General features: G+C 38.7%; 1 protein-coding gene across 4 annotated transcripts in view; it reads right to left on the reverse strand.

The window, feature by feature from the left end:
• Positions 1 to 451: 451 nt before the first annotated feature.
• LOC117411329 (tyrosine-protein phosphatase non-receptor type 14-like) overlaps positions 452 to 20,263 on the reverse strand; it is a 113,065-nt gene continuing 93,253 nt past the window's right edge. For all 4 annotated transcript variants that reach the window (XM_059025321.1, XM_059025320.1, XM_034018677.3 and 1 more), the window contains 5 exons: positions 8,439 to 8,657; positions 6,290 to 6,418; positions 5,513 to 5,747; positions 4,851 to 5,014; positions 452 to 4,273 (listed from right to left, as the gene is read on the reverse strand). In XM_059025321.1, coding sequence (XP_058881304.1) covers positions 4,145 to 4,273; positions 4,851 to 5,014; positions 5,513 to 5,747; positions 6,290 to 6,418; positions 8,439 to 8,657 — 876 coding nt within the window. In that variant the 3' untranslated portion in view covers positions 452 to 4,144. The remainder of the gene's footprint in view (positions 4,274 to 4,850; positions 5,015 to 5,512; positions 5,748 to 6,289; positions 6,419 to 8,438; positions 8,658 to 20,263) is intronic.

The raw sequence follows: 20,263 nt of genomic DNA on the forward strand, positions 1-20,263 counted from the left end.
CATATCCATCCAATATATATTTGCACATTAACTAAAAATTCTGTATTTCAGCACAATATAATTATTGGACTCCCTAGTGATTTAAAGAGAACATAGAATTTTTATTGAATTTCATTTTTTCTGTTTGCCTTTACCTGGTTTGAGCATGCTTTAAGCTTTCCTGAGAATCCTAAATACCAGAGCTGAACATACCTTCCAACTATATTAGAATGACATTAGAAGCTACTTATTCTTTGATGTTTAAAGACCAGTTCACACTATATTCAAAAAAACTATTTGATGTACTATACAATTTTAAATATACACACATTATTTATAATTGTAGCCTGGTCCATGCAAAAGAAAAGTAAAAGATGTTCTGATGTCACAGATGCAGTCAATAGAATTATTTCTTGTAATTCTGCAGCCATTCTGTATTTGTTTAGAGAAACAGTATGCAGCAGACAAGGGGAAAAATCTAAATAATGTTTTATTGCATGTTGTGAGTAGGAATGATAGAGGTATTTTTCAAAAAGGTTTGTTACATTAAATGTAAACAAGGAAACAAAAGTAAAAGCATATACAAAAAAAAGAATTCTACACAAGAATAAAATGGTCTGTGAAAGTTAGTTAGATGTTCTACCAGTGAAAAGGCAGGAGTCAAAATATTTAAACAAATACAAAAAGAAGAGAAATGCATCTGGATACAGTGCAAAAAAATACTGTCAACAATTTCAGTTATATCAACATATAACTGGCAAGCATAATCTTATATACCGATTCGAGTAACTATACATTAGAGTATAAAAACAGCATGCATGGTTAAAAGATTTTAGAATCATAATATTAAAACAAAGTTCATAACATTCAAAACAACTCATTCTGCTCATCTTGCACAACTCTCTTGACATCACATACATTAAAAATACATATATATGAACAGACATTTTTATGTCACTTTTAGGCTACTGCTTGCAACATCCAAAAAGTGTTTGGATGGTAGGATTTTGTCGCTGCCTTTCTTTTGAAAACAACGTCAATAATAATAATAATAATAATAATAATAATAATAATAATAATAATACAAATAATTATATGAAAATAACATTTAAAACATCTTGAGAAACTAATCCTCTGTCCCACAATCGAAATGTCTTTGATGTCATCAGTTATCAAACTGTTTCTGATGACTTTGAATGCTTTCACTATTAAACACTATGTGGTTGGTAAGCAAAGTTAATGCTTATAAAATGGGAAAGGGCGACTAGCTTTTGCTCTAGACATGGTATTATCTGTGTATTCTCTCCTGTATTTTCTTCTCTCCTCTCTGCTATTTATTCCCCAAGATTTGCCTGTGCAGACACTTTTAATTGTGCCAAAGTAAGGTTTATATTGGTTTTGAGATGCTGGTGGCTGTTCCCACCAAACTCAATTCATACCTGTGACCCAAGATAGCTTCAAGGTGAAGTATTTCTCCCCTTAGCCTGACCACAGTGCTTTATGAACATTCTGAAAAGACGTTTTTCTTTCAGAAAAGACAATATTCTTTCAGAAAGTTATATTTTGACATTAAGTGGGTTAGTGGCAATTGTTTTTGATTAAAATGTGTGTCATCTAGGGGTTAAAAGAAAAAAAAAAGAATAAATGAGCAGACTATGTTTTTACCTTTTTAAATTTGCATTTGAATAAAAAATATAAATACTATTTCCAATTAATTTGTGATATTTTTTATTAGCTGACTCCAACATTTACTGACTGACAAAATCGGACTGAGGCAATAACACAGTTGGCACCATGATCCACTCTGTATTGCTGTCTAAGGCACTCCATTATTCAGGTTAAAATGACTGTCTTTCATGGGAGAGGTGTAACATTTTGACAGCACTGTGTCCACACACCAAACTCAATGTATATGTAGTGAAAGTGATCTATTACATTATGTTCTGCTTCCCCTCATGGTATCCCTGTTCATCCTGGTTCAGGGATATGGATAAAAAATTCCATTACTGCACTGTGATTTATCAGCGCCACAGCAATGTAAAAACAGTAGCTCCCGGAAGACGTTCTATGCAGTCGCATTGGCGATCGGGAGCAGAAACATGGATTATATACAGGGGACAACTGTTTACAATATTCCAGGCCTAACAACCCAAAAATCGCAGAATACTAGTACGCGGTAGACAATTCCAGGTATAAATTACCCAAATTAATTTAAATATAATGTTCATAAGATATACAAGTGGATATAGTATAGCTATTAACATACAAATGGATCACTTCTTAAATGATACGCTTTGTCTGGCAAGTTCACCTTTGTGAACACCACTAACAAGTGTAATGGCTTTAAGTAAAATTAAATGTTAAATTTGATTTTTAAATGATCATGACATTTAACAATTTTTTTTTTTTTCAAATCACGATAATTCAGGGCGACAGAACAAGGGCAGGTTGATTGGTTACTTAAATAAGGGAACTTTGTATTCATATGTTGGTTAATTGATTAACTAAAATTAACCCAGGCTTGACGTCCTGTCTCTAGGTTAAATTGGGAAGCTAATGAGACACAATGTATGGATACCAGTTCCCTTTAGAAATAGAAATAATCAATGTAGACAATGTATTCTTGGTTCCAACATTGCACTGTATTGATAGGGCAGTTTTGACCAGTCGTTTACATTTACAACGGTAGTTTATTATTTTTGTAGTTGAACTATCATAAATACTGTAGTTTTGTACAGTTTGTCTGTATATGAAACCCAACAATTTAACTTCAAATCGAGTGAGAACACACAGAAGCAGTTAAGTTAGACAAACTGTAGGAATGCATAGTGTAATAATTTGTAAAGACTGAAATTACAAATAAAATTGCTTTATACCAGAGTAAAGATTTTAAACGTCACTTAAAATGTAGTTAGAGTACATCTGAACTGCAGATACAAAGTACAAGGCATTATCTCACAATTACAGTGATGTTTACCCAATTTAAAGCATCCTGCAATTTCTTTATTTTTCTCTAGAGGTGGTTCTACTGACCTCTATTGGACCACAAAGTGTTTAAAACAGTGCCATTTAATGTGATGTTCTCGTCTCTATTTTCACTTTGAAATTCAATTGTTAATCAATAAGTAATATATGTCCCTGCATCATTACTGTTTGTTTTTCCATTTTTATTAAAAGGTTTTGATTCAAAGCCACTGAAAAGTCTCTATTTCATGGCAACGTCATTACAGATACACAGACAGCAACATTACCCGAAATGGTGAATACAAAATGCTAGTAAAAGCTAGTAAAATATCTTTAGTAACTATCATAAATGCAAATTGATACAGGTTAAAAGTGACATTGGAAAATGTAAGACCTGTGTTATTGTTTCATGTTTTGTTTTGTTTTTTAGCACAAGAACAGTACAGACATGCATAACGGAGGACAGTCTGCAAACAAAGTGTCATTTGTTTAAATTATTTTGTAAAATGAAATGCTAAGACCAAAAGACTGGAAACAGCGTTTGTTATTGTTGTCTACAGAACCTGCACACTTTTATAGGTTAAATTGGTTTATAAGGCTAAGGGGGGGGAAATACAAAGTCATACATACAATGTAATACATAGAGCATCTTTTTAATTGTTTCTTAATAATGTGTTAATTTATTGTTTTTGTTTTATTGCATGCATCCTCATTGACACACACACACACACATACATAAAAAAGCTAAAAGTTAACTCAATTTGGCCCTAAGGTGTCTTAAAACAATGGGAATGAGGAATGCAACAGGAGAGCCTATTACTTTTGACATTATTGCCTGAAAATAAAAAAGTGAAAATTTGCGTTGACAAAATGGCTTGATTTATATATGAAGTACTGTGTGTTTTCTTTTTACTACAGTATAAAACATTTCACCTAAATATATATAGGCTGAGAGCACTAAACGTTACTTTACTATACTAAGAAGTGTTATTCATATGTTTAAAGGTATACATTATTATGAAGGACATTAGTAAGAAAGTAGCATATATTCTTAATGTCAGAACATCAAGTAATATATTGATGTTCAGACAGATTATATGTAACAAGGTGCTATTAACATGACAAGTGAAATGTACAAGGTTTGAAGTATTTAGGACCGATGTACAATAGCAGTCAAATGGCAGACAGATTGGTCTCAATTCTATATTAGTCTGGAGTTTTTGAGGAACTGAATAAGAACCTGGTAGACAAATTTATACTGGGTGATAGTCTGGACCATTAAAATGCGTTGCTGCCTGAGATACTCCAGCATCATGGGGACATCCACCTTCTGGAAGAGAGAGAAAAACAGTGCTTAGGGGGACTTAGTGTGAGGTGATGGAAAAGTAATTTTACACAGTTCTGCATATGTGATGCACAAATGAAAACAAAGTTCACTGACTGTCTTATATTACATGCAATAATTAAACTAAGGTGGGGACAATGCTAGAAAAGCATTAACACAGAATGCATTATTACCCCTCAAAGGCACTGATGAAGCAGCTGGAGTGCTTAGTCACAATTACAGAACACAAACTAGGCATGTTTTGTGTTCTTTTGAATGAAAACAAAAGCACCCCATGAGGCATTGTGGAAGGGGACAGTACCTCTGATAGAACAGCTTGTAAACAAGGAGGAAAATGCAAAGTATATTTAAAGTATGTATTGCTAACAGTTTGTGGAATATGACACGAAAATGGTGACCACAGAACGCTACCAAGAATCAAAAGGTGACGGAGAGAATCAGCCATTTACAAACTTAAAAAAATGGGTCCTATTTTGAAGCAAATGCAAATTTTCAAAGAGAAATGAAACAATTATACTTTAAAGAAGGCCACACGTAGGGCAGTATGCTGTTTATTACAAACCTCATTGTGTTCCAAACAGCCGATCATCAGTTCTGTGAGAATGACCACTCCAGTCCTGCCCACCCCAGCACTGCAGTGCACTACAATGGGTGGATTGTTGCTCTTCGAGGGGTCAAGCATGCTATTGGTGTGACGACGCACAGACTGAATCTCTTCCAGATAGGCTGTAAGCAAAAAACAACGGCCATTACACCATGAATATAAAAATGTTAGTTACACTTGGAAGTCTTTAGTATAAGACTTGGCAGGAAGTAAATGTTTTCTGTAGTGATGGGTCTATATTTTAAGTTTTAAAAATGAATTTCTAGTGCATGATGTTAGTTTGGTATCAATGAATAATCCAATCCAATATGCATTGAATATACATGGCCTATAGATGCATTCTAGGCCCCTCTCATTATAATGAATATTACTCATTTGGCATATAAATACTATATTCTACATTTAGCAATCTTTTTCAACATAATATGCTCATCCAAATCAAATGATTAAAATTAGTTTCAATAAAAGGTAAAAACTGCTGAATACAAAATGGCAGAATAAAATCACAACAATTAGGACATACATCTATTCATAGCTATTTCTGCATACAACATAGTAGGGAATACAGTACAAGAGCCCAGGAGATTACGAATAACATACAAATACAAAACAAATCTTACATAAAAATCCTTGCAATTCTTCAGGACAACCATGATCCGGCCAATCAGTGTACTGCAAGTGCCACACGGTCCTCTCCTGCCCAGACAAAAGATGCTTGACCTTTAAACCTGTGGTTGCATAGCAACCAGAATCTGTGCGGAACTTGGTTGTCACCTTGAACTTGCCGTGGGTTGCTGAGTTGTGTTTGGAGCCTAGTTTAGGCCAGTACCTATGGCTCTTTGGCCTTCCACCCTCCTGAAATAAAAAATAAACACTTCTAATTCATATGACTACATGTTTCAGTTTTCTTTTCTACTGTGTGAAAAGTGCAAAGTAAAATTTGAGCATTTGTGTCTGCAAGTAGGAAGGAGCTTGGTGTACAAGAAAAAAAAAATACCTCACTTCCATTGAAGCTAGATTTTTTACAGTTAAGCTGATTATGACTAACTGCCACCCAAACACTACTAATATACAGCATAATTGATATTATTAGATGGAATAGACCAAATTAATTCCATTTTATCTAAACATTGTGTATGAAGGTAGAGGGCTACATCAACAAGCAGTCTTTGCATGCCACCTAGTGCCTGTAGTTTGTGTGTGCATGCATGTCCCTTTCCTGTGACAGTACTGCTTATTGTGAAATCTTGAAAATCAAATAGAGATAGTTGTCTTCATTTTCCATTTTGAATACATTACAGATGATGTATAGTCTGAAATACAACCATGCAGCACTGCAAACCAGTCTTGCTTTCAAGCATTTTGTTTAAAGTATTATTAGTAATTCTTTGACATACCTCCTCAGCTGTAACCATGGCTATGACATTCACTCCCTGCTCCCAGACCATCTGCCAGAAATCCTGGCACGTGTTTGGCAGGGGCCCCTGTGTGGCAATGTAGTGCCACTCCTCGCTGCGGATGCTCACCTGGGAATTTAAAAGCATAGCCGCTGTCACTCCATCACTGTCCAAAAGAGCCCCTTTCTCTGACTTATTGTCATCTTATCATTACATTACCAGCTGTTCCACTGCTGGCCTGTTCCCATAATTCAGCTTTATTTTCTGTGCTGTTAGAGACTAAACTAGACTCAATTAGAGTCAGTAAATACATTATGAGTCGTGTACATAAAATTAAAATCCCTGTTATAATAACATTGCACTAGAAAATGAAACAATACACAGTTTTAGGGGCCAGGCAATACGGAATGGGAGGTAACTAATCTTGGTTTGGAATACTCAATCATTACTCTGATGGGGCATCTCAATTTAGTGGTGGAAAAGTAGTCTGTTATATATATATATATATAACAATATCAAGCAGGGAAAGCTACACCCCCTCTCCCTCAAACACACATACTTTTACACATGCAAATAAAACAAGACACCACACACATACATTGCCCTGCTTATTCAATCACAGAGCAGCACACTTAAAGTACACAACATGGTATATACCAAGGCCTTTTTCTTTTATGACTGTCGATGAAGCAGCGCTAACACACAAAAAGCTATTTAATCATTCTAGGTGGCCAAAAAATGTCAATTAAGTAAACCACGGAGGCTACTAGTTTTCAAGTATAGTATTTCATTCTAAGATCAATGTAATGCAGGTCTTTGATTTCTGTAGGGGAAACCACCATCATGCCAAATGGGGTAGCTGGGGTCTGAAGTTGTAGGTGATACGCTATTCATACACATGCATTGCATCAGTGTATCAGTTTATGTTTTCTAGACTCTGGGACACGGTTCATCAAGGACAGACTGCTCTGCACGCTGTACAGCAATGAAAATGAAACCGGTATCGAAGTGCTTAAACGCTAGACAGCGAGTGCATGTATTTTGTTTATCTTAACGCTATCTTAATAGCACCTTGATTGTTTATGCGTCTACTGGTAAAAACAGCACTTGCAAGCCAGCAATCCCGTAGGGCTGCCTTTTGCGCAATGTGATCCCTGTATTGTTGCTCGGTGGAGACAGGTAACAGCCTCAGGCATCGGCTCCACACAACAGGCTGTGTGTGAGCAGACTTCGCTTGCCAGCCGACACCAGACTTCATCCTGGCACTTTCATAAAGGAATTATAAACATGTTTATAGAGACTGCCACAGGCAATGTATTACTGCCTTCTCCGGAACAGGCACTAGTGGCCGATGTGCTATCTGAACTGCAGGATAAAAAGCAGTCCCTTGACTGAGCCTGGTTGGCTTCACTTAAAAGTAAAACCTTTTTGTTTCATTTTTTTCTTTTCTTTTTTTATTGTATTCCAAAAATTATAAAAGGACTCTTCAGAGGCTTATGCTATAAAAGAAAAAAGTTATAGAGTAAAAGTGAAAAACTTAGTTTGGGTTAACCCTTGAGGTCCAAACCTTTGTTGGTGTTGAGCTTTACTGCTAACTGCAAATTGAAGTATTCAGTACAAGTAAATGTTACATACAGTACTTTTTTTATCTTGAATATACTGTTAGCGGTCTAAATGTCTGATGCTTGAAACTTGTTTTATCAACCCCCTCTAGAAGTATTTATGGTACCTAGAACATGTTGAACAGATGCTTCATGTTGAACAGATGTAAACCAGGGTTTCCAGGTCACACATACCATACTACGTAGCACAAAACGGCCCTGCTATCTCCTACAGACTTTCCTTTAGTAGTAGTTCATTAGTATGTTTGAAAATACTGGTAAGGATAGTTCTTTTTTTGGCATCCTTTCTTAAATGTTTTTATTGGTTTAAGACAAGAGATTGAATGCACTACTGATTCCCATTTGTGTCAGACTGGCACAGGCCCTCTCTAAAGAAAGGCCTAGGATAGGACTGGCATGTCTCTTTGCCCACGAGAAACTGCTGAAAGCTTTAGTCTCCAGCTCTCACAATTAATGGGCATTTTATAAACATAAAAAATCACAAAAAATTAACAATTAGAGAATAAAATCCAGGAAGTTTTCTTCACCTTGATATGGGAGGCATTGATGTAGCCGGTGTTGTTTTCTTTGGTTGGCACAAGCTCAAGACGGTTTTCCTCATAGGGAACGATGTCCCGGAAGCGGTTTCGCTCTGCGTTGTCTGGCATCACTGCCGTGGTGAAAACGCCATCAGCTTTCTTCTTTGGGATCTGCTCGTATTCTGTGAAGACCATTTCCTCTTTGAGCTTCCTTTCCAGAATTTTACACTAAAAGGAACAAAAGAAAGATTACTAAACAAGGCACACAAGTCATTATTTTATTCAGCATCACTTGCAGAGGCTTTGAAAATCCCAAACCTCAAGGCGAGTGTTTAGTATTAAATCAGATTACTTCTGTTCAATAAAGACATGCCTGATTCACAAATTTCAATGTTACTGTATGAGCAGAACTGAAAGTCAAGGGGCTAAAGAATCTGTAAGTCTTACATAGTGGGTCCTATTTGCAAGACATTTAATTAAAAGTGTAAATTACAGAATTTAATGAAATGCCTTGAGAATAAGGCACTGAAGGTGCTACAGCTAGATTATAAATAGCATGAGTTGCTGTTTTGTTCAATATACAGTTACAGGTATGTTTATGATAGTTGCTGACTTATTAACCTATACAAAATGTTACTTAATAAAAACATACCAAAAATCTCCATCAGGCCGCATGCAAATAATGCATCTCTAAAGGCACTGTGGGGCTTCAGGTTGTAGGGTGTAAACATGTACAGGCTGACATTTAGCAACTAAACTCATTCAGCATATTATTCATTTGTTGTTGTTACTTGGAAAAGTTCATTTAGGTACACACTTTACTGCTTAATAAACAGGAAGTATTGTTAGCATCAAAAAGTTAATGACACAATTTTGCTTCTTTGTAAATTTGGCACAATCATTAAGTGTCTAAGTGTAAACGGTACTGTTTGGTTTACTTCAGTTAGTGTATATGTTTAAAACTATTTGTAAACACAGAAGCCCAGCCAATGACTGATTGTCCATTGTTGTTACTCATTCAATTACAAATCTATGATAAAGTAAAAAAAAAAACAACAACAAAAAAAAACCCACTGGAACACACAGTGTTTTATATTAAAACATATTTCCATCCAAACAAAAGGAAAATAAGAATGCTGGGGACTGAGAGCTGAAAAAACAATGAACAGTGATTTTAAGAGGACAGCATCCAAACTGGAACTTTTGTGCAGCTTTATCAATACAACTGTTTCTACAGATTACACGTTCAATATCACATCCATATCTAATCTGGACTGACCTGCTCACAAAGCTACAAACTCTCTCACCCTGGCTCCAAGTCATTCTTGAGAAAAATATTTCTTTAGATTCCATTTGGAAATTAACTCTTAGAACTGGGAACATCATTTATCATTGTTAAAAAGAACACTGAAAAGGACGCAGTAAACACATGTAAAAATGTTGTCCTCATTATTTCTGAAATACCGATGACTAGACTGTTGATAATAGATAAGGAAATGCTGTACTGTCTAAATACTTCACGTTGACACAATCTGTTTTAAAGCTCAAATATTTGACTTTAAGACCTTTAAAACTATCCACTCCGTGTGGAAAAATGAAGAGAATTTTACCTGTGACTAGAAATTGCTTAAAATGTTTTGCAATGATTCTTTAGAGGCTGGATGACACTGGCTGGAGTTAGGCATGGTAGCAGCAGAAGCAATGAAAGATTTATCTTTTCCATTCTGCCATTTGGTCAAGGATGTGTGTGTGTGTTCATATATATATATATATATATATATAAACCCCCCCCCCCCCACACACACAGCAAAATCTGAAAAAAAGATTTTTGTTAAATCTAGGAAAATTTATGTGATTTAAGTTAAATCCAGGAAAAAAACATCTGGTAAATATTTATTTATTTATTTATTTCCCCACCCCCACCCCACACACACACTTGGCGTCCCACAGGCAACAGTCCTGCGCAAGTCCGATTTTTACCACCCGCTTCCAACCTGGACCTGCTGCTACAGGACCCGACCCAAACCCGCAACCCGCTGCAGCACCGTCTTCTTACCCGTGAATCGACCCGATCCACTCTCTCACGCTCTCATATTCACACACACAGAGTGGTAGCTCCCTGCAGTGGTCTGGATATAGTATAACATAGTAACATATTAACTGTCTGAGGGTGGGTTTGAAACCAGGCCTTTGGCAGTGAGAGGCTACTGCCTAAAACCTCTGCTCCCAAGCCTTCTCTAAGGAAACTTGAAACATTCAGAACACATACAAAATGTGTGTTAACATTCCTCGCATTTTTTACAGCCTTTTTTCCACCTGACTATGCCTATTGAATATACTTTCTTACAATACTTCACTCCATTCTCTGCATGTCTGAACTGCACATTTTCTGAAAACAAAACCTGTTATCTTAATATTAATGAATGTACTGGCTCAGGTTTGGTTTTGCTTAAAGAGGGTTGAAGGTAAAATCTGTCAAGGAGAAACTCAAGTTTGGCATTGGAAGAAAAAAAAAAATTGCCTCCATTACCTGATTCATGAGTCCATAGAGACAATGGTGGCAAACCCTCTGGAAAAGCAAGACTTAATTGGCACAAGGAAAACAGGCATATGCAACTTAAACATTATTTATTTTTTTAAACCTGCAAATTAGATTCAAATGATATTCCAATCTCTTGAATTAAAAAAAAGACTTCTCAATATATTGTAAAATATTAACACAATTCAAATGAAGATGAGGGAGCCTGAGGACACATATAAAACACCACCTCCCCTGCCTTCTTGAAGATTCCATGGATTAAATGAACTCATTTGGCGAGTGGGGTGCTTTTGTAACACTCCTATGCACCCTAAAGAAAATAATCTGCTACAGATTTTCAAAAATTGCGTGTGTTGTGCTGGGATTACATCACGCCTCGGGTGGTTGGGCACGGGGCCACAGGCCAAGTGCGTCAAACGCTCGAGAAGCGATGCTAATCACACACAACCTGGAGTGCATTATTCCTATTATACAATGACCCACACTGTAAAAAATAGCAAATAAGACATTTGCCTCATAAAATAGATCCTATTTTCCATTAACTGTTGTAAAGTATTAACTATGATGTTCTAAAAGAAACACTAGGGATGGAGGGTGCCCAATTGAAGACCCCAGAGACGTACCCTACTCAGCTCAATCCAGACGGTTGTCATGCTGAGGCGCTGGGGAGACCACACTGTGGTTTATCCCTGGAGCCAGCATTGCAGCCTTTGTGTGTGCTGATGCGCCAAGGAGGCAAAATAAGCTGATCCCTGGAGCCAGCATTACACTTTAGCCATCAACACCAGGCAGAAGGATATCTACATCATCATATGGAAACTATGTCTTAGTCGGTGCTTATCTTGGCGAGAGCAGAGTCTAAAATCAGCATGAAGTTTTAACATCTACTCTCATGTAATGGAAATCTTGAAGATCTGGACACGTCCAGTGACTGCTGTGAATAGTGCAGCTGACAACAAGGAGAAGACCTTGTGACAGCCTGGAGAGACAGCTGACAGGAAGAAAGAAACCCCATTGGGGCTGGCAGGGGTTAGCTACCTTTGTCGGCAATATCCAACTCTGTGTTTTCAAGTGGAACAGGATGCTGGAGACACCCGCCCAAGGCTGCGAGAGTGGGGTGGAAGATGACTCAATGTTAGACAACACGGCTAACAACATAGGAAAGGAAACGGATACGAGAATGGAGAGTACTTCACAAAAGACTAGCTCAAGATCTGCAATTAGCAAAGACATGGAACTCCAGGTTTGTGCCTGCGGCTGGAGCAAGGTAACAACGGTCAGGGGTTTGAAGATTCATCAAGGGAGAATGAAATGTTTGAGGGAGAAGGGACAAGGGCTTCGCATTGATCAGTACTTCTTACAAGTCAGTCAAGTCAGTCGAATGAAATCCAGCGACAGGTAGCAAACCACAGTTCGCAGGATATCAGCACCCCTGTCATAGACGTGAGAAGAACTTGCATGGGTACAACTAGCGATGAACCTAATGATCCTTGTGAACCCGGTCAGTCGAACCAGCGTAAAAGAGAAAAGAACCTCAATGGGCACAAGCCTGGAGTTAAATGGCCAAGAGCTTGTAAGAAAACTGCATGGGACACAGTAAACACAGATCTCTGTTTTGCGTTGGAAAGGTTAAGTGGAAATTTTGGTTACATAACCTACGCATATGGAAGCGAGAGGTTTGGAGCTGAAAAAAGGAAGGAAAAAGTACAAACTATTCCTAGAAAGTCTAGACGGCAGGATGAGATTGAACGCTTAGTTAGAGAAAGGAGGCAGCTGACGAAGCAATGGAGAAGAGCAGAACAAAGTCAGAAGGAGGCACTCAATCTGTAACAAATGGTCATAAAAGATAAGCTTGCAACATTGCACAGAGCTGAGGGACTACAGAAACGCTGCAAAAAGAAGGAACGTGCGAGAAGTAACTTTTATAAAGACCCATTCAAATGTGTAAAGAAGTTATTCACCAGTGAGAAAAATGGCACACAAAGCATCTAAGTTTGAGCTGGAGAGAGATTTTGAGGAAACACACACAGGATTCAAAAAAGCAGGAGCGTATGTCAATTCCTTCAGACCACCTATCAATCCACCAGAACACCAAATGGAGGACTGTGCACTTAAGTGGAAAGAAGTAGAGCAAGCTGTGAAAAAAGCAAGGGCTTCATCATCTCCAGGGCCTAACGGAGTTCTGTACAGAGTGTACAAGAGTGCTTCTGGAGTTCTACGAATCCTGTGTAAATTGATAAAAGTGGCATGGGAAAAACAGGCTGTACCAAGAGCATGGCGCCGAGCAGGTGGTGTCTTTATACCAAAAGAAAAAGATTCTACAAGCATCAGTCAGTTTAGCCCTATTTCCCTGTTAAACATGGAAGGCAAGATTTTCTTCAGCATCATTGCTCAAAGATTGTCAACTTACCTATTAAAGAACTGCTTCAATGACACTTCAGTACAAAAGGCTGGCATTCCAGGTTTCCCGGGATGCTTAGAACACATCAGTGTGATCTGGCAACAAATTCAATCGGCTAAAAGGGAGAAGAAAGAGCTCCATGTCACATTCCTGGATTTGGCTAATGCATACGGTTCAGTGCCACATGAACTTCTTTGGGCAACATTTGATTTTTTCAGTGTACCGATGACAATAACAAATTCAGTGAAAGCCTACTTTGGAGATTTTCAATTTCGTTTTTCAACTTCAGAATTCAGCACTACATGGCAATGCCTAGAGGTTGGAATAATGGCAGGATGCACCATTTCTCCACTGGCTTTTACCATGGCAACGGAAGTAATCATTATGGCATCAAAATGGGTAGTAGGAGAACGCTTGGCTTCTGGAATGCGACTACCACCAATTCGAGCATACATGGATGACATGACAACCATGACTACAACAGTAGCCTGCACTAATCGGTTATTGGGCAAATTAACCAATAACATTGAATGGGCACGAATGCAATTCAAGCCCACTAAATCAAGGAGCATCTCTATAATTAAAGGTAAAGTAGTAGATAAAACAAACATTCTTCATTAAATGAAATTCAAGCCCGCTAAATCAAGGAGCGTCTCTATAGTTATAGGTAAAATAATGGATAAAAGGTTCTACATTAATGGTGAGGCAATACCAACAGTGTCTGAGAAGCCAGTTAAAAGTCTTGTGAGATGGTATGAAGGGGACCTAAAGGACACAGCTTGTGTGGGAGAAGTGAGACAACAAGAAGAAGAAGGGTTGAAGAGTATAGACAGCTGCCAAGGCTGCTGTGGCCACTGACTGTGTACGAGGTTTCCTTGACAACAGTAGAGGAGCTGGAAGCTTTAATCAGTTCATACGTCAGGAACTAGTTGGGAGTTCCACGTTGCCTCAGCAGAGTGGGGATTTATATTAAAGGAATACTGCAGCTACCAGTCTCTGCTCTAAAAGAGGAGTTTAAGTTGCACCAAGGTCCAACTGGAAATGACATTAGTAGAGTCACGCGATAAATGTGTAAGGAAGGCAGCACCGGTGTTGAAAACTGGAAGGAAGTGAACGGCAAAGGAAGCCGTGGAAGATGCAAAGGCTGTCCTTCGAATCGGTGATATCATGGGGCAAGTTAAGCATGGAACAGTAGGTCTTGGTCTCAGTTCAGAGCCTCCTACATGGCACAAGGCAGCTACAGCTCAACGGAGGAAGCTGGTAGTCAATGAGGTGCAAAAGCAGGGGAGAGGATGTGGTGCGTAAAGGCAGTTTCCCAGGCCAAGCAGGGAGAATGGATGAGATGGGAGAGTGTAGAACAACGCAAGATCGGCTGGTGAGACCTATGGACAATGGAACAGAGCAGGATAAGTTTCCTCATCAGGTCAACATATGATGTTCTCCCATCACCACAGAACCTAAACCTCTGGGTAGGAGAAGATCCCTCATGTCCTTTGTGTTCATCACCTGCAACATTAAGGCACATTTTGACAGGATGTAAGGTGGTTCTTAGCCAAGGACAGTTTACTTGGCGTCATGACCAGGTGCTGCGTTGTCTGGCCTTAGCATTGGAAGACAGGCATAACATGACCAATAAGTTGCCGCCATTTCCATCAAAATATTACACACACAGGACAACATTCATTCGTCCAGGGGAGCAACCACCAAGAAAAGGTATTAAAACCAAGCCTCGTCTAGGACAACTGGAAACTGCTAGAGACTGGAAAATGCTGGCAGATGTTGGTCAACGGCTTATTTTTCCACCTGAGATTGCCACCACTAACCTTCGACCACATATTGTCTTGTGGTCTGGATCAGCAAGCCTCATTCACCTGGTAGAGTTAACCCTTTCCGGTCCATTGTCGGACTGGGTCCGACATTGCAATTATTCCTCACAGGTCCTTTGTCGGACTGGGTCCGACATCATTATAGCAACGCAAAAAACGGGTTTCTAGTCGTTTTTCTCCAGAGAAAACCGAGAAAACCATTCAATTGCCTAGAGGGAGCGACAAGAGCCGAGACAAGTCGGGAAAAAAAAAAAAAAAAAAAAGGAGTATCTCATGATTAGTCATACATGGTATCTGGTATCAGATAACGGGGCGGGTCGTAAGTAAACAAGTTGGCTGACTGAATCAGCGCACAGAAAACATGGACATTTTCAGAGCTTTTTTGAGATGTTATAGTAATAAAATAATGACTTGGATCGCATTATTGAGGAGTTTGGTGATAAAACGAGTGATCCGGAGATGATCGATCAGTATGTACGACTATTATTATTATTTATTTCTTACATAGGTGAACGCTATAGCAAACGAAAGGGTGGGGCGGGGCTGGAGATGCCTAGTGAGTGCTTTGTTGATATGCAGGGCCATTTAAACCCGTTTGACTGTGTAAAAAAATACTTTTAAACAGCGCGTCTAAAATTAACTGCGCGTGTGAAAATTAATTAGACCTGACGTGCCTGACGCGCGATTAATAAATGGACCGCAAAGGGTTAACAGTGCCATGGGAGGATGCTGTGGAGGAGGCGTAAGAGGAAGAAACTTTGGTATGCTCAACTAGCTGCTGAAGCGGAACAGAAAGGATGGAGAGTCCGGGTTTACCTGGTGGAGGTGGGTTGTCGAGGATTTGTGGCACACTCTACAACCCGGTTTCTCAGAGATGTCGGATTCATTGGTCAAGAGTTGCGCCACACAGTGAAGAACTTATCTGAAGCAGCAGAGAGGAGCAGCAACTGGCTGTGGTTGAGATGGAAAGATTCTGGTTGGGGATTTCAAGCACAATAGAAAGAAAGCAACGTTGATGCACAAGTTAAGCTGGGCTGAGTGGGGGATGGAGGGGGGTGATGCTGGGATGCCAGAGTCACCGTCGAGCCCTCTTGAGGTGTTGTGGGCTAGTCGACGAAACACCAAGGGTGGAGGGTACCCCCTTGAAGAACCCAGAGATGTACCCTACTCAGCTCAATCCAGACGGTTGTCATGCTGAGGGGCTGGGGAGATCGCACTGTGGTTGATCTGGAACCAGCATCGCAGCCGTTGTGTGTGCTGATGCACCAGGGAGGCAAAATAAGCTGATCCCTGGAGCCAGCATTCCACTTTAGCCATCAACACCAGGCAGAAGGATATCTACATCATCATATGGAAGGAAATGCAAATGGATGGAAAAGCAGATGGATCTCATTAGTTTACTGTAAAACTACATCTTAGTTGGTGCTTATCTTGGCAAGAGCAGAGTTTAAAATCAGCATGAAGTTTTAAAATCTACTCTCATGTAATAGAAATCATAGATATAAGTGTTATATCTGTTTAAAGCGAGTTAATAACAATAGGACAATTCTTTTTATGTATGCCTTGAACACATTGTTGAGAGTATTTTAATGTTACAGCTCAAGGTCTGTTTAAGTCTGCTCTGAGCCCCACGTAACTGCTTATGCTATACGGCTCTCCGGAGCTTTTTTCTGACAAAGGCATAAAATTGCCGTAGATCTGTATTAAGGTGTTCTATTGTGACAGTTTTCAAATCTATATTTGTGTTACTCTCACTCACCCAGTTGGTTTGTCTTTTCATGGATGTTTAATTTCTGTCAGATTCCATCTTGTCTAGTCCATCAGAGTCGATCTCCAGGTGTCTTTTTTTATGTTTTTATTTTTTCTCATTGAGAGGTGCTGTCTGGTCTCCTGGCTGCTCTGTGTTTGAAGGCTCTTTGCTAAACTAGGTTTCCACAGTTGCTATGTTTAGGTAAAATTCACTTCAGGAATTGTGTAATTTCTTCTGTGTTATTGGCAGTTGTGGCCAATTGATTTAAGAACATAAGAAAGGTTACAAACGAGAGGTGGTTGCCGACACTAGATCTGTGATGTTATGCTGGGATAACATCACGGGTTGAGTGCAAGGCTGATCAATCAGAGCTCAGGAATTTTTCTTGCCATTGTATAATACATTTTAATTTCAAAGGTCAGGTACATCTTTATACAAAAAATGGTAGCAGGGAGCCTTGCATACAGTCTGAACTTATAATTATGTTTTTAATGACTAGAAATTGTTTTAATGTGTCATCCAACAGATGGCACCATCTACAGCACAGTGACCGCTAAAGCCATTTAAGTCAGTGCTGTTTTTGGTGAGGCATAAGGAAATTGCCAAATAGCAACATGATAATTCCAGTCACATGCTGCTTGTGAAATGGAGAATTTGCTCCATCGATGTGCTGCCCTGGCCTGCACTTTCACCTAATTTAAACCACACTGAGATTAAATGGAGACTTTAGTGTCGGCACAGATGACCTAAGAATACTCCAAAGCTAAGCAGAACATTTCTGGAATATTGTTCCAATTGGTAGGTTCCATATCAGTGGTGGCTGGTGGCCAAAAAAAATTGGGAGGCAGAAAAAAGGCAGAGGGCTTAGTGTCCCCTTAAGCTCCCAGCTGCAGTAGAATCTTATTATTGTATTTCAGACTGAAAACTCTTTTCATGTTATTATTATTATTATTATTATTATTATTATTATTATTATTATTATTATTAAAAGTGACTTACAGGTGTTACATGGTAGTACAGGGTTACAATGCAAGATTCATATTTAAATAAAATATAGTTTACAGTAAGTGCAAATAATACTACTAAAATACAATATGAAATAGGATGCAACAAGTTATTACAAGAGGATATATCTACAATGACATAATAGTAGTGCAATAGTGCAAGGGCAGTGCATTATTAGCTAAGGATCCAGTAGCATCCCGCCCGTGTGTATTTGTGTTAATTGCTACATGTGCTGATTATATTCTCTCTTGCTTTCCCTGATCTTTAAGTCTGGTATCTGCTATTAGCTGCTGTGTTGCTGATACTATTTCATGTATTATGCTACTATCATGTATTATGCACTTTCCACTGTATTTAATGTATTATGCATTATTTTATTTTTTTTACTGTATCATGTATTATGCATTTCTCTGTATTTAAAGTATTATGGATTTTCTTGTTGTTACTGCATCTTGTAAAGTGCTTTGTGATGGTGGTCCACTATGAAAGGTGCTATATAAAATAAAGATTGATTGATTGATTGATTGATTGATTGATTGATTGATACCAGCACGATACTTGTTTTGTTTCGTTTCGTGTCTGTTTTGTTTGTCTATTTGTTTTGGTCACCGTGCTGTTTATTTTGTGTTTTGTTAAAACCTTTTGTTTATTTATTATTAAAACGCGCCGCAGAGCTTTTCATACCCCAGTGCTGTCGGTGTGTGTCTATTCTCTTCCGGGTCTGACGTCACCACAAAGCCATCTTGTCACAGTAGTCTCTATATATATATATATATATATATATATATATATATATATATATATATATATATATATATATATATATGTATATATATGAGTGCCTATAGAAAGTTTACACCCCCTTGAACTTTTTTCACATTTTGTTGTGTCAGTGCCTCAGAGTTTCATGCATTTAAATGAGGATTTTTTCCACTTATCTACACACCATACTCCACATTGTTAAGGGGAAAATAAGTTATTATTGAGAAAAAAATTATATAATAAATACAAAACTGAAAGATCATAATTGGATAAGTCTCCACCCTCCTGAGTTAATACTTGGTGGAAGCACCTTTGGCAGCAATTACAGCTGTGAATCTGTTGGGATAGGTCTCTACCAACTTTGCACACCTAGATTTGGCAATATTTGACCATTCGTCTTTACAAAACTGTTCAAGCTCTGTCAAGTTCCTTGGGGAGCGTTGATGGACAGCAATCTTCAAGTCATGCCACAAATTTTCAATTGGATTTAGGTCGGAGCTCTGACTGGGCCACTCAAGGACATTTACTTTTTTGTTCCTTAGCCACTCCAGTGTAGCTTTGGATGTGTGCTTTGGGTCGTTGTCATGCTGAAAGGTGAACTTCCGTCCCAGTTTCAGCTTTCTTGCAGAGGGCAGCAGGTTTTCATCAAGGACTTCACTGTACTTTGCTCCATTCATTTTCCCTTCTATCCTGACAAGTGTCCCAGTGCCTGCCGATGAGAAACATCCCCATAACATGATGCTGCCACCACCATGCTTCACAGTAGGGATGGTGTTCTTTGGGTGATGCGCTGTGTTGGGTTTGCACCAAACATAACAATTTGCATTTAGGCCAAAAAGTTACATTTTAGTTTCGTCAGACCACAAAACTTTTTGCCACAAGGCTACAGAATCTCCTGAGTGTTTTTCTGCATACTTCAAACGGGATTCAAGGTGGGCTTTCTTGAGTAATGGCTTCCTTCTTGCCACCCTACCATACAGGCCAGATTTGTGGAGTGCTTGGGATATTGTTGTCACATGCACACTTTGACCAGTCTTGGCCATAAAAGCCTGTAGCTCTTGCAAAGTTGCCATTGGCCTCTTGGTAGCCTCTTGATCAGTCTCCTTCTTGCTCGGTCATCCAGTTTGGAGGGACGGCCTGATCTAGGCAGGGTCTTGGTGGTGCCATACACCTTCCACTTCTTAATAATCATCTTGACCGTGCTCCAAGGGATATTCAAGGCCTTTGATATTATTTTTTATACCCAGCCCCTGATCTGTGCCTTTCTACAACTTTGTCCCAGAGTTCTGAAATCATGTGAATCACTACAATTTAACAACGGTGGAGGCCACTTAACTTGGTGTGTGATTTTGAAGGCGATTGGTTACACCTGAGCTAATTTAGGATTGCTATAACAAGGGGGGTGGAGACTTATCCAACCCAGCTATTTCAGTTTTTATTTTTTTTTATTAAGTTATAAGCTAATTTTACATTTAACCTTAAGGAGAGGTCAAAGGTTACAATCAAGGTCATTTTTTAATAGAGCATATATGGGTTCCTAAATGTGTTGTA

Source organism: Acipenser ruthenus, chromosome 6 (genome assembly GCF_902713425.1).
Source record: "Acipenser ruthenus chromosome 6, fAciRut3.2 maternal haplotype, whole genome shotgun sequence".
NCBI lineage: Eukaryota > Metazoa > Chordata > Actinopteri > Acipenseriformes > Acipenseridae > Acipenser > Acipenser ruthenus.